The sequence below is a fragment of the Geospiza fortis genome, unplaced genomic scaffold (genome assembly GCF_000277835.1).
Source record: "Geospiza fortis unplaced genomic scaffold, GeoFor_1.0 scaffold488, whole genome shotgun sequence".
Lineage (NCBI taxonomy): Eukaryota > Metazoa > Chordata > Aves > Passeriformes > Thraupidae > Geospiza > Geospiza fortis.
In genome coordinates, this window is record NW_005054365.1 from 2106419 (window position 1) to 2120084 (window position 13666).

The 13666-nt window shown below is 45.5% G+C and overlaps 1 protein-coding gene across 1 annotated transcript in view; it reads right to left on the minus strand.

Annotated features, from left to right (window-relative positions):
• Positions 1 to 13666, minus strand: part of LOXHD1 (lipoxygenase homology domains 1) — a 150622-nt gene that overhangs the window by 90969 nt on the left and 45987 nt on the right. The window contains exons 8-13 of the mRNA XM_031059646.1: positions 12600 to 12723; positions 10616 to 10866; positions 8687 to 8822; positions 5112 to 5272; positions 4702 to 4788; positions 2016 to 2151 (exon numbers count right to left, since the gene is read on the minus strand). Coding sequence (XP_030915506.1) covers positions 2016 to 2151; positions 4702 to 4788; positions 5112 to 5272; positions 8687 to 8822; positions 10616 to 10866; positions 12600 to 12723 — 895 coding nt within the window. The remainder of the gene's footprint in view (positions 1 to 2015; positions 2152 to 4701; positions 4789 to 5111; positions 5273 to 8686; positions 8823 to 10615; positions 10867 to 12599; positions 12724 to 13666) is intronic.

Below are 13666 nucleotides of genomic sequence, written 5' to 3' on the forward strand. Positions count from 1 at the left end.
TGCCACTCACCGTGCCCGTGCACACTGTCATGTGGTACTTGATCACTAGAGAGATAGAAATCACAGAAATGACCCCAGAATGATGAGGCACACAAAGTATTTGATCACTGGGGAGACAGAAAGTACAGAAATGACCCCAGAATCATGAGGCAGATGAAGATGTTGGTGTCCGTGCCACTCACCGTGCCCGTGCACACTGTCACGCGGTACTTGATCACTGGGGAGAAGAAACCACAGAAATGACCCCAGAACAATGAGGCAGGCAAAGTATTTGATCACTGGGGAGACAGAAAGTACAGAAATGACCCCAGAATCATGAGGCAGATGAAGATGTTGGTGTCCGTGCTGCCCACCATGCCCGGGCACATCGCCACATGGTATGTGATCACTGGGGAGACAGAAACCACAGAAACGACCCCAGAATGATGAGGCAGGCGAAGTATTTGATAACTGGGGAGACAGAAATCACAGAAACAACCCCAGAATGATGAGGCACATGAAGAAGTTGGCATCTGTGCCACTGCCGCTCATGGTGCCCGTGCACACCATCACGCGATACTTGATCACTGGAGAGACAGAAACCACAGAAACAACCCCAGAAACCATTTTTTAAAAATTTGCTGCTTTTCTGACAGTCTTGTAGTTAACTTTAGGTGTTCGTGCTTCTTCCAGTTGGTGGCTCTGCTGGTGTATTGACTTAGATGCTTTCCATATCACCACTAGGAAAAGGAGAGGGGGAAAAAAGCTGAAATAGAAAGGCCTGAAGCATTGAGAGAACCCATGAAAGTCCTCCAAACAAGGACATAAAAATCCTGGCCCTTTCAAGAAAAACATCATGCAGTGGAGTGTCCCTGTCCTGCTACCTCCACTCTTGTCCTCCCAAGATGGCCCTGGGGGTGGGGAACTTTGCAATGTGTGTGGGGAAAACAACATTTTTAGCCAGCCTATGGACCAACTTTTGAGAGAGAGAGCCCCTTTTCTCCAGCTTGGGCAAGGGACAAGAAGCATTGCTCTCCACCCTCCCTCCAAAATCCTAAAATCCTCCTGCAAGCCCAACACGGAGATGCTGCATCTCACCTCTGATCAGCACAAATTCTCCACACAGGAAAGTGCCTGAGTGAGGATTCAAGCTGCCCTCTCCACAGCTGATTAAAAATACATTTCAAAACCAGGTTTATTTACATTTTAATAACATCTGCAATTACAATTACTCTTCCTCTTCTGAGAAACTGCTCCACTGCATGCAGATCACCAATGTCAGAGCCAGAAATCTCAGAAAATGGGGGACTCAAGATCTGCAGAGTGTGGGTGCTTCAGTGGAAAGATGAAAAATCCCACCAGCTACCTTGAGATGTTCTGCTCTTCCAAATTCTCCTGCTAAGTAGATTTAATTCTTGTGACTCAAGGTCAAGGCAGAAGTGGTCACTCAAGAAGCCAGGGCAAAGTTCTGCAGCTTTCCTTAATTAAATCTCCAGTTCAATTAAAAGAATAAACAGTTTGGATTGCTCATACATACTGAAAGAGGCATATGCACTAACCACTGTGCTGTGCAACTTACTATATATTTATACATACAGCTGCATGAATTTGCATATAACTAAATAAAACTTTAAAGCCCAAAATATGATTGTCAAATTTTAGACTGCATTTCAGCTAAGCTTGCTTTCCATGAATATTCCTCAAACCTTGCATTTCACATTTTAAGGGAGACTGGAAAAAAAAATCACAAGTTTAAAAAAAACCCAAGCCCTGGAAATGATTGTGCTGTGGCCAGATCTCTCCCATTTCCCACCACAGAGAAATCTGTTCCCGAAAAAAAAAAAAAATTAATAAAAGGCTGGGATTTCTCGAGCTTCATGCAGCTAATGATGCACACAGAAAATACTGCAGAGAGAAAGTGCCAGAAAGAGAAGTTAATTGAATTGCATCAGTCTGCCTGTGCATCTCTCACACAAAGAGGGTTTCTTTCTATTCAGGTCCTAAGCAAGCCTCTGCACAGAGCCCGTGGCTCTCACCTGGCATGACTTCAGTCACCAGAGATCCCTCGGCGGGGAGCTCCCGCACGATCTCATTGTCCTCTTCATTTATATCTAGCCAGCGGCCGCAGTTGAATGTGTATTTTTCTTTTGTCAGCGTTTTCAGCAGAGTTACCTTCATTAAACCAAAACACCGTGTGAGTTCAGAGGCTCAGAGGCAAAAAAGCAACAAGATCCTGACAGGTTTTTTTGCCAGGGAGGCAAGATCAGGTAGCAGCAGAGAAATAAAACACATTAATAACGAGACTGTTCGGGTTGTGCACTGTAGTGATGCATGGAGCAAAGTCTGCCACACTGATGGCTTTTCATTCTTCCTTTCTCCAATCATTCCATGGCATTGAGGAACTTTTGAGGGATTCTGGGGCTCTGTAAATGGCTCATCGTGTGCCACTCTACAACCCCAAGGAGCAAATTGGAGATGGGGCTTTTGCTGTGGGTCCTTGCTGATGAGAATCAATGCATTGAGGGGAAAAAAAACAAAAATAAAATTGCAGGAACCCCGAAAAAAAAGATCTGCAGTAACTCCCAAAGGAGCAATGAGCAAATAAGGTGGTGCTCTGCAGTTGTCTGTTGAAGTGTGTAAAGCAAGGTTGTGATGAAGGTCTGTAAAATCACAGGTGACAATGGAGAAGGCAGAGAGGAATCAGATGTTCTCTCTTCTGCCTCAAGAAATACAGGGCATCAAATGACACCTGTGGAACAAAATTAAAAAAAAAAAAAGGACAAAATCAGCCTGTGAAGTCCTTGCCAAAAGCTATTAAGGTTCAAGGGGAGGCTGGAAACTGCAAACCAATAACTGGAAAAGTAAACCTGCTAAATGCTTTCTGTTTCGTAGATCAGTTTAGGAAGTAAGTGTCCAACTGGAAATAGTCAAAACCTGAAAGAATGTTAGGAGGAAGTATCATAAATGCTTGTCTTTTTTCTTACACTTCTAAAACCATGACCTTATGTGACACAAGAGAGAGGATGTTGGGCTCGAGGGACTTTTGGTCTGACCAGTGTGGCTGCTCTGGGTTCTTGTGATAGAGAATGGAAGCCTGACCCAACATGAAGCAAACCAGGCATGAAATGTGGGAGGACTGGAACAAAGCATCAGTCAGGTTTCATCTAATTTCCTAGATGCTATAATGGGTGCACAAGTGATGGGATTCAGGTACCATGAGCCTGATCCATCCAGAAAACATCAGAATAGATGTATATGGACGGACTTATTTTCCCAAAGTCATAGAATCATAGAATCATTTAGTTTGAAAAAGGCCTAAAATGAGTCCAACCATCAAGAAAAACATAAATTCATTTCATGCATCTTAACCAGGTTTACTTAGACAGTTCGGCCAGAAGGGAATCTTAGACACACTATAAGTTACCTCTTGTCCTTCCTGAACAAATTTTTTTGCAGGAAAATAAGATATCATAGGCAAATATACAGCTGTGGAAGATACAAACATTGTTGCTCATCATCTGTGAACAAACTAATAGGGATGATTGCAGTGGCCCAAAATCTGACCAGGAATTTCTTTGTCATAAGAGACCCCAGCCAGACACCTGCTCCCACCATGTGGTGACAAGAGCAGCACTTGATGCCCTCCTACCCCTGGAGATGGGCGCTGGCAGTGGATGGTTTACAGCTCCATGGCAATGCAGGAGAGCAGGATCTGTCAAAGCGCATTAGAGGAGCCCCAGAAAAAGCTCCAAGTGGTAAACTGTGATTTATCAACACACTTATTTACAGATCCAGAGCAAAGTGTGTGTTTTGCTAAGAGCAGAGAGTGCCATCCAAGCTGCTCAGGAGGAGCAGGGGTGAAGCTTAGAGGTGAACTTTCTGTCCAGACGAGGGGTGATAGCACTGTAATCAATGCTGGTGGAGCAAAGGACATCAAGCAGGTCACCCTTGTCATCTCCCACAAAGAACAGGGCTGCTCTCCTCTGCGCAGTCTCCGTGGGCTCCTCCAGCCTGCAGGAGTTCAGCCCCATCACAGGGCTGTCAGCCCTTCAGGGCAGGGGATGCTACACTGTGCAATCTCTGCTGGAATCAGTTCTTTTCTTATGGGCATTGTAAATAAGCCACAGAAGGGTAGGTTTGCCTTTCTAAAAAATAGTGGTGTCTAAGAATAGGAAATTTTCGGAAGAGTAAGGAAGTAACCCCTGGTAGCAGTGAGATGAGTACATCAGTTGTCTGACACGGGAAGAGTGGGAATGTGGGATTTTCACCACCAGTCCAAGCTGTTGGGAGCTGCCTCTCCCCATTGCTCTCATTTACCACACAAAAAATCACACAATCATTTGGGTTAGAAAAGCCCTCCAGGATCATCAAGTCCAGCAATTTCCCCAGCACTGCCCAGCCTAACACTGAATCATGTCCCCAGGTGCCATATCCACATGGCTTTTAAATCCCTCCAGGGATGGGGGCTCCACCACTGCCCTGAGCAGCTCTGCCAGGGCTGGACAGCCTTTTCCATGAAGGAATTTTCTCTAATGTTCAATCTAATCCTTCTCAGGTGCAACTTAACACCATTTTATCTTGTCTTCTGACAAGGCAGGCACCTCAGAGCCCTGCCCATGAAGCTCAGCTGCCAGCTGGGGAGCACAGTGACCCAGGACTGGCACTGAGAGCTCTGCCACGAGCCTGCCTTTCCAGCTCTACCTTCCCTTGCTGTCCCCTCACCTTATTCAGATGCCAGCCAGCAAAGGGATTTCTTTTCTCGTGCCATATCCGAAGCTTATAAAAGTTGCCGAGATCAGGAAGCTCTATCTGTGAATGGGTAGAAAGGGTGCAACATCCGTTTTTGTAAGTCAGAAAAGCACACACACAAAGGGCATCTCTGAACATCATCTTTTAAGAGCTAAATCAGAGAGAAGTCAAAAATATCAGCCTATTCCCTGTTTTGGGAAGACAAGCCACATCCATATGCAAGTAAATCATTTGCATCACCACCAAATGGACTGACTTGATCTCAACTTTAGAAGGATCTAATGGAGTAAAAATCTCATATTGATGATTTTCTGCCCAGGATTGAAGCTAAACCCCTGGAAAACAATACCAAGCCGAATCTACCACTTGCACAAGATTCATACCATGAATTTGTCAGTCTGTCCAGTTTCAAAGTTGTCTGAATTGTTGTCTAGCTTCATCTCATCTGACTTCCCTTTGTCTCCATAAATCTGGAAGAAGATGGTGGCATCTGTTCCTGCATTTTTAATGTCACTTGTCCAGATCCACAGAGACCAGGGATTTTCTAGAAAGAAAGGTTAAAGATATTTGTTTTAAAAAGTAATTTTTATAGGGCAACCTGGTAAAAAAACATGATTATCATGGTTTCCCCTGGTAGGTAGAGAGGATAGGGTGAAGAAAGACAAAGACCTTTCATCCTCTTCTGCTCAAACATAATCAGCTGCTGCATGATGTGCAGGAATGAGATTGGAAACATAAGTCTGCAATTTCATTTAAAAGAAAATGAGGAAAAACATGAACAACCTCTTTTCAGGTGAACCATATTCTCTTGTTACACTCTACTAACAGGGTAATGCAGGGGTGTGACCCAACCCTGTAGTTTCAGTTCACTTCTCGAATACCTGCAAGTCCAGCCTCAAAGATCATAAATTCAGGGAAATAGTCTTATTTCCTTTTGTCAGTATCCAGTTACTTGTGCACAGTGCAATGCAGCTCCAGGTAGCTCCTAAAAACTTGTATGATCTATGTCTGGAATAGGACACCGACGTGCTATCACCTCATCCTGAAATAAAAAGCCTCCCAAGACTGAACTAATTATCCCAAAAATGCTTCTTGCAGGACAGGCTGTCTCAAAGGCCACTCAGGCATCCATCCCTAGAGAGGCTGCACCATGTGGGACAAACACACTCAGAACTACAATACCTTTAGTCAGTGTAAAGATCTTTTCCAAAAGGTTTTGAATTATTTAATTGCCTAAATTTGACACAACTTCAGCTAACACTTTCTTTAATAGTACATGACATACCCAAAGATTGTGGCCAATCTGCCAGATTTTTATCTGAAGTCTTCGTCCAACATTTTAACCATAAGTCCAGTCCACCTGCAGCAACTTTACATTGGTTTTCATACCAGAATATTGTTGCATATATAAGGGTGACATTATTTCCCCTAGATAGCCCCTCATCTGCATGCCTTATTGACCACAATGTGTGTCACTTCTGCAGGCCTTGCTGCACCTACAGGAGAAGGAACAGCTTTCTTTCCTCACTCAGACACCAGCTGAATTATTAACAAATCCTAATGAGAGAATTGCTAACCCTTTCGGTACACCCGAGCCCACTCTAGCACAGCTTGACCTTCAGAGCCCAGAATGGAATATAAAAATATGATGGCATGCATATAAATTAGGTTTTTACTGGTCTACTCAGTGTTTGACTGTATAAAAAAGAGACAAGAGCTACTGAAAAAAAAAATGAGGAGGGGAAGAGAGATCTCTCAGGAAAAGTTTTGCCCCTGTTTTAATAATATACAAAATATTCATGATCACTCCTCTCTGAAAAGCATCAGCAAGTTTTAGATGAGCAGAAATGAAGCAAAATCTGTGGATGGCATGTGATGGAGAAGCCTGTTCTCCCTGGGGAAAGCAAGTGCAATTCAGACACCAAAGGCTGCTCTCGTCTGTCTGTTTTGGCCTCCCTGACCCCTTGCTGAGGGAAGGGAGGAGTGAAGCACGCACGGAGGGGGAAACGGGACCTTGTACCAGGATTAAATGCTGATAGAGGGCTGTGAGGGAGAAACCACACAGGGGAGATGTGGCTGAGCTAGGGCTGAGGCTGCTGGAGAAGGCCAGGCATCTCCCCAAATACCCATCATCATCCTCCCAGGGCTTGCTGGGCTCATCCCCCGGGTTCCCATCCTTCCACACTGAGGTATCCAGGCACTTTGGAAATTCTCAAAAGCCCAGGGCAGAAACACGGGGGAGGACAAGACCTGGCACAACAGTTTCCAGGATAACACTCAAGATAAGGAGAGGAGGGAATAAAAAACCCACAGAAAAAATACAAGCTACATATAGAGCTGCAATCTGCTGCGGGAGCAGCTTCTGGATGCTGTGCTGGAAGACGTTTCACCATGGATACCCCAAGTGGGGCTGAAGCCAGCTTTGATCATCTCTGCAGAAAGGGACAGTCCTGTGTGCACAGGGAGATAGGCGGGATGACATAATAGGTCTTTTCCAACTCCGAGTCTTGCACTTCTATAATCTGGCAGCTAAAGGTCACAGATTTCTCAAGGCTAATGCTCTCCGTCTATCTCCTGCAATGCAGTGGTGAGGGAATTAGCCTGTCAATAACAATCAGAGCTGATAATAGGGGGTCAAAGGTTGCAGATGCTTTAGCTAAATGGACCGAGTCAGGAGGTGCAATGTGGTTACAACGCTGACTAACATTTAGATAAAGCTTATTCAAATGAACTGCTGTTTAAGCAGGAGCCCACCCGAAGCACTCTCGGATTAAACCGTGTCTATTATCCTAATTAAAATATTCTGTTTACACATGAGCACACCAGCACGGGCCGGGCAGCAGCGATATTTCTTGGCTTGGTGCAGAAGCAGGGTGGAGCTGGAGAATTTGGGGATGGATGAACATGCCCTCACGGCACAGCATGGCACGGAGCAGCTCCTCCCAGCAAATGTGTGCCATTGCCTCCCTCTAGAGAAAAGGCTCTGCAGCCAGCACACGCCTGCCACATGGACAGGGCTGGGACCTGTTATTTATCTAGGTCAGGAATAAAAACTGCTGAAGTCAACGAGGAAGAGTTTTGTTTTATTTCCCGTTCTCACTCCCTTCCCCCACCAAGGTTTGTCTCCTTGTCGTATTTTTTGTTCCTGTCTCTCTCTAATAAGAAAGCTTTGCTTCTGTAGTGATAAGCTACGTAGCCTGGCTTGTCTGCAAAGGTAAGATGATGTCTGAGGGAGCCCAAGCCCGGTGGACCTTAAGGAAATGAGTATATTTCTTCAAAATATTTAGGAGTTTAATTTTATACTCCCCTAAAGCAGTATTTTCAAAGCTGAAACCCATTCCCCACCATGAGAAGGAGCTGGAGCTGCTGCAGCCAGTGCAGAGGAGGCCACGGAGATGCTGCCAGGGCTGGAGCCCCTCTGCTCTGGAGCCAGCCTGGCACAGCTGGGGCTGCTCAGCTGCACAAGAGAAGGCTCCAGGGACACCTCAGAGCCCCTGCCAGGGCCTCCAGGGGCTCCAGGAGAGCTGCACAGCCACTGGGGACAAGGCATGCAGGGACAGCAGCCAGGCAATGGCTTCCCAGGGCCAGAGGGCAGGGACAGATTTTGGGGTATTGGGAATTAGGAATTGCTGGCTGGGAGGGTGGGCAGGCCCTGGCCCAGGGTGCCCAGAGCAGCTGTGGCTGCCCCATTCCTGGGAATATTCAAGGCCAGTCTGGATGAGGCTTGGAGAAATCTGGGATAGTGGAAGGTGTCCCTGCCCATGGCAGGGGGGTTGAAATTAGACGACCTTTAAATGTCCTTTCCAAACCCAAACCCTTCTGTGATCCAGTGACTGAATCCACCTAAACCTCTCCTTGGCCCTGGCTATACCCATGTCACTGAGGTGACACTCAGGGAGATGTGGCTTGTGGGAGGAGGGGTGATGGCCACAGGAGGCTCCTGGACACTTGCACCTACTTTTCAGCCTTTTCTGGCGCAGGGAGACCATTTCGTAGAGCTCCCGCTCGATGAGGCCGTCCCCTTCGTCTTCATCCAGCCACTTCCCACATGGGAAAGTTTGCTCAATCCCAGTGAAGGGGCAGTAAACCACCACCTGGGAAAAGAAATTGGGACTGTGAGCTTGAATATTCTGCCACTGGCAGCCCACAGGACCTTGGCACCGAAAACTTAAACAAACAGAGCAAAGACAGAGCTGGAGGTCTTGGTCCTGCTCTCAAAATCAGCTTTTCTGGACCAATATGAGCCAGACCGGTTGCACAAATCCCAGTTTTGAATACAGCTACGACTCATCTGTTCCGTTATTGCCATTTTTGCAGCAGTACATCACAATGTGTCAAGCAGGAAGAGGTGAAACACCGGGAGGGAAAGGAATGGGAGCAGGCAGGGTGTTTGCAGCAGTCAGCGCGCAGCACAGGCCCTGCACCACGGCAGGGCTCTGCAGAAAACACAGGCTACAAAAAGCCTTCAAACATATCCATTCCAAGCTGATTTTGCTTGCCAGGAAAACTGAATTTCCTTGTAGCTTGAGGGTGGGCATCTGCCTTCCTCTCCACCCTCCTGATGACCTTGTAGATGATCTACTATTGCCACCAAAAGCTGGGAAATAAACTCTCCAACCAATTTGCTGGGTTGGAAGGACAAAATTACTTCTTAAAGATGCTGGATGCATGGGAATTTCACCTCAAAGCATGAGCAGCAACCAAAAAGACCAAACATCAAACTAATACATATTTGTCACATTTCTATCACATATTCATTACACTTCCTGTATGCATGAATATATGCTTATTATTTCCATTAAGTTACTTGGATATGAGTAGGGGTCTTTTGGGGATTTTTGGTGGTCATTTGGAAACATCCCGTTCCCCAAAATTTGCTTATTGTCCTGGATCTTCTGGTGAATCTTCTTTCCTGGAGAGTATCTCAAATTTGTGTCCAGGTTGTGATGCACTTTTCTTTATCATTCTTTGCTCTGGCACTCCATCTTTACTCTCAAAACTAAGATATCTACCAGTATGTATTAATCACTGGTGGAAGCAAACAAGGAAGCGTTAGCTGGCACAAAACTTATTAGTCACAGATGCAGGGAGTTAACACAAGGCCACATTAATCTCTGGCATGTGTACTAAGCACTGGATGGTACAAAACCAAACATTACCCACGGATATAGGGATCACACACCATGTGCTAAACTTAGAAGAATTTTCCAACATCTTCCCCCACTGCTGTGTAGAATTCTTCTCAAATAAATATAAGTTGTTGGGCAACAACTTTGCATATTTCTCCACTGCCTCCCAGTAGCAGCTGTGGTCAGCCACTTTCTATAGGGTTTTTTTGTTGTTGTTGGGTTTTTCTTTTGTTTTTTTCCCTTTTTTTTTCTAAAAAAATAATATTATTATTATTTCTGAGCCTCCAGAACAGCATCTAGAAACTTCAGGGCAGTCTGAGCATAGATGATAACTTTGAAATGCTCAGCACAATCCAAGGCTGCATTTCTGTCTGGCCCCTTGGGCAAACATCTGAAGGTGCTTTTGGAGCTGAGCAAACAATAATCTCTGTCTTTGTGACTGCAGAGGGGCAATCAACCCAATTAGCGAGTGATTGACTTATGCATCTAACCTGCCTTTGAGGCAATCAGCTGCTCTCGTGTGTGATGTATAATATTGACTTGTTAAACCGGGGATATTGCCTACCAAACAAAAGCAGGCTTATTTATTTATTTTTGAGCTGGTCTGGGCTGTCGGGGTCAGGTTATGAATGGGGAGCAGCTGCCTGCAGACAAAACTCTTGGCAGTGCTGGCCCAGTGGTAGCACTCCATGAGCCCATTCCAAACTGAACCATTCCAAACCGAATGATTCCGTGAGTTTATGGTAATTAAGCCTCACCTTCTCACAATACCAGCCAGAGCTGACCCCACAGTTATCATGCCCAATGGTGACTCTGCTGAGAGGGCTGAGGAGGGCAGCTATCTCCACGTTGAAGAGATCCGTCCTGGCACGCTCAAATTCACCTCCTTCCAAGAAAATTTTCCCGCTGTTCTTCAGGCCTTTGGAGCCGTGGAGGATTACATGGATCTTGGAGTTGGTGCCGGCTCCTCTGATATCTCCGGTCACTACAGCCACGTTGTACACAATGCCTGGAGGAATCAGAAATTTGGTTAGGGGGAAAAAAGAAGGGAGGAAAAGAGCTTGAGAGTTGTGGCTTTGATTGGATTTATGTTGGAGACTCTAATTTCCCACTGGTCTGTTTTAACTTCTCTCTTACAAACAGTGCAATGCTTCATTTGTTTTTGTCCCACACATAATTCTGAGGAATGCACATCTACCTTCAGACTGCCCAAGCAAAACAGGCATGGGGTGACAAACTCCCTATTCCATGGCCCAATGGGGGAACAAAAAAATCTTTTTTATTCACTCTGTGATGCTGATTAGGTGAAGAAAGGTAAAAAAAATTAATTGGCATGTATGTAATTTGATTTTGAGAAATACCAAGCACCAATTAGGTCAGAGAATGCTGAGAGGATGGAGAAGTGTTCCTTTAAACAGTGGTGGCAAAATCTGCAATATCACAAAACTCTGAAAACTTTGGGTTTATTTGTTTCTTAGCCTATAATGTGCTGAAGCCATCAGGACCTCCACAGTCACAGTGAGAACCCACAGATCTCAGCAAAAAAAGCTTTGGTTTTCCAGCCCAGCTGGTAAAAATAAAAGTATCTCTGAAAAGAAACCTATTTACATAAAAGTGTCCGTGGGGCTTTTTTTTCTATCTCCAACTGTTGGTGTAAGAATGAAAACACTTCTTCCCACAAGCCTTACCTCACAGAAAAGCACATCTTAAACCTGTCTCATGGCATCAAAAACACACCTAAACACTACAGGAGCACATAGAAAATAGTTGAGACCTAAGCCAAGTTTTTTGATTAAATCAGACAGAAATTTCAGCAGGGACCTGGGATGAAGCAAAAACGTCAGAACTCACTCTCTTACAAATAATTCTCCCTTTGAAATTTACATTAAAAAGTACTCAAGCATGCTTTACTGTTGATGTATCTTCAACAAAATCCCAGAGAGCAGGAAAACAAAATACACAGTCATGAGCAGTAAAAGAAAAAGGAAGTTTTTTGGGATTTAATTACATTTATTTCTGGTTTCTTCCCTTGATTTTCCCTAACAAGCATCCTGCAGTGAGGGATCTGCTCCCAGACCACTTTCCTCATGCACATGCAGGGGGAAATACGAGGACTGCAGATGCTGAAGTCCATACAAGGAAGCAAAGAACAGTTGTTACAAGCATCATTACAGTGTTAGCCTTCATGCTGTTAAATAAATATGGGCAGGACGCTATCCAAATAATCTTCTCCCTCATGACAAGATCTTTTATGGACTTTACATCCAGATTTCTTTTAACAGAGACATAAACTTTGGTTGTCTTTTCTTTAACCATGTTGGATAATAAAAAAGACTGATTTAGGGCTCAGCACTGTGTTTCTTGTTTTGTAAAAGGATGTTTAGCCCCCCAGACAAGAAACTGAAGTACAATATTCACTACTCTGTGCTTTCGGAAATAACAAACACTTTACTTGGGTGCTGGTGAGCAATTTGCTGAAGGTACAAGTTGTATTTTTGATTCCCTGCCCACCAGCCCCTTATCCAGGTGCACCAGATGATAAAACAGCACATAGGTCCTGCACAGCTTCACAGGTGAGGCACAAAGGTGGGAAATGTGCTGGCAGTTCAGAAACCCTCACACAGAACAGCAGATCCTTCACTGCAGGCCTCCCTGAGCAAAAGCCATTCAATCTTCTAAAGAAAACATTGCTAATAGCCTTCATTTCCCATTTCCCACCACGGCTTCGGGCCATGATTTTACCTGTGGCTTCAGTGCCCCCAACAAGAATGTCCCTCTGTATTTTCCCGTCATCTTCGTCTAAAGCGAACCAGCGTCCAACTGGGAATTGGTACACACATTTATTGCCTATGTCCTCAATGATCACCTAAGAGAAAAGAGACATCACATTGGAAAACAGCATGGGAAAAGCAAGGGTTTTACACAACGGGGTGGCAGAAGAGCAGAAGCTTAATGTACACACCCTCACTTGGTATTTAACATACTCACTACTCCAGCAGATCCCACCCCACTCCCTAATTAGTGCTGATAGAATTTCAGACAGTCAGTGAGTAAAAACACAGCTTTTTTATTTTATTTCTTTTTTATCCAGTCAGCCCACTCTGCATCTCTAGCGGTGCATGAGACCAGATGTCTCTGCTATCAAGACCAGCTGGCCTGGCCTGTCCTCCTCCTCTCCAGAGCCCGTTTGCTGGCTACTCTTCTCCATCAGCTGAACGACAGCTCTTTGTTCTGCTTTGGGAACAGCCTGTGTTCTCCCTCTCTGCTTTACAGACTTGTTATAAAATAATGCCTAGGAATTCAGGGCAAATCCAGACCATCAGATGAGTCTGTGTGACACAGTATTATCACTAGATTCCAGACATTTACTCCAGAGTGGAACCACTGCAAAGGCACTGCCATTAAAACCCTGTGGCAGGAAACAGTTTCTAAGTTGGAAGGATTTGGACCACAGTGAGGTGGAGCTGTGCAAATATCATTAGGTTTAACAAGGCCAAGGGCAGGGTCCAGCACCTGGGCCAGGCAATCCAAAGACAAGCTGGACAGAGAATGGATCAAGAGCAGCCCTGGGAGAAGGAGCTGGGGGTGCTGTGGGTGAGAGCTGGGCCTGCCCCAGCCTGAACCCCCCTGCCCTGGGCTGAGCCCCAGTGTGGGCAGCAGGGCAGGGGGATCCTGCCCCTGTGCCCCTGGGCTCAGGTGAGAGCCCACCTGCAGAGCTGCCCCAGCCCTGGCTCCAACTGCACAAGGAGCTGGAGCTGCTGCAGCCAGTGCAGAGGAGGCCACGGAGATGACGCCAGGGCTGGAGCCAC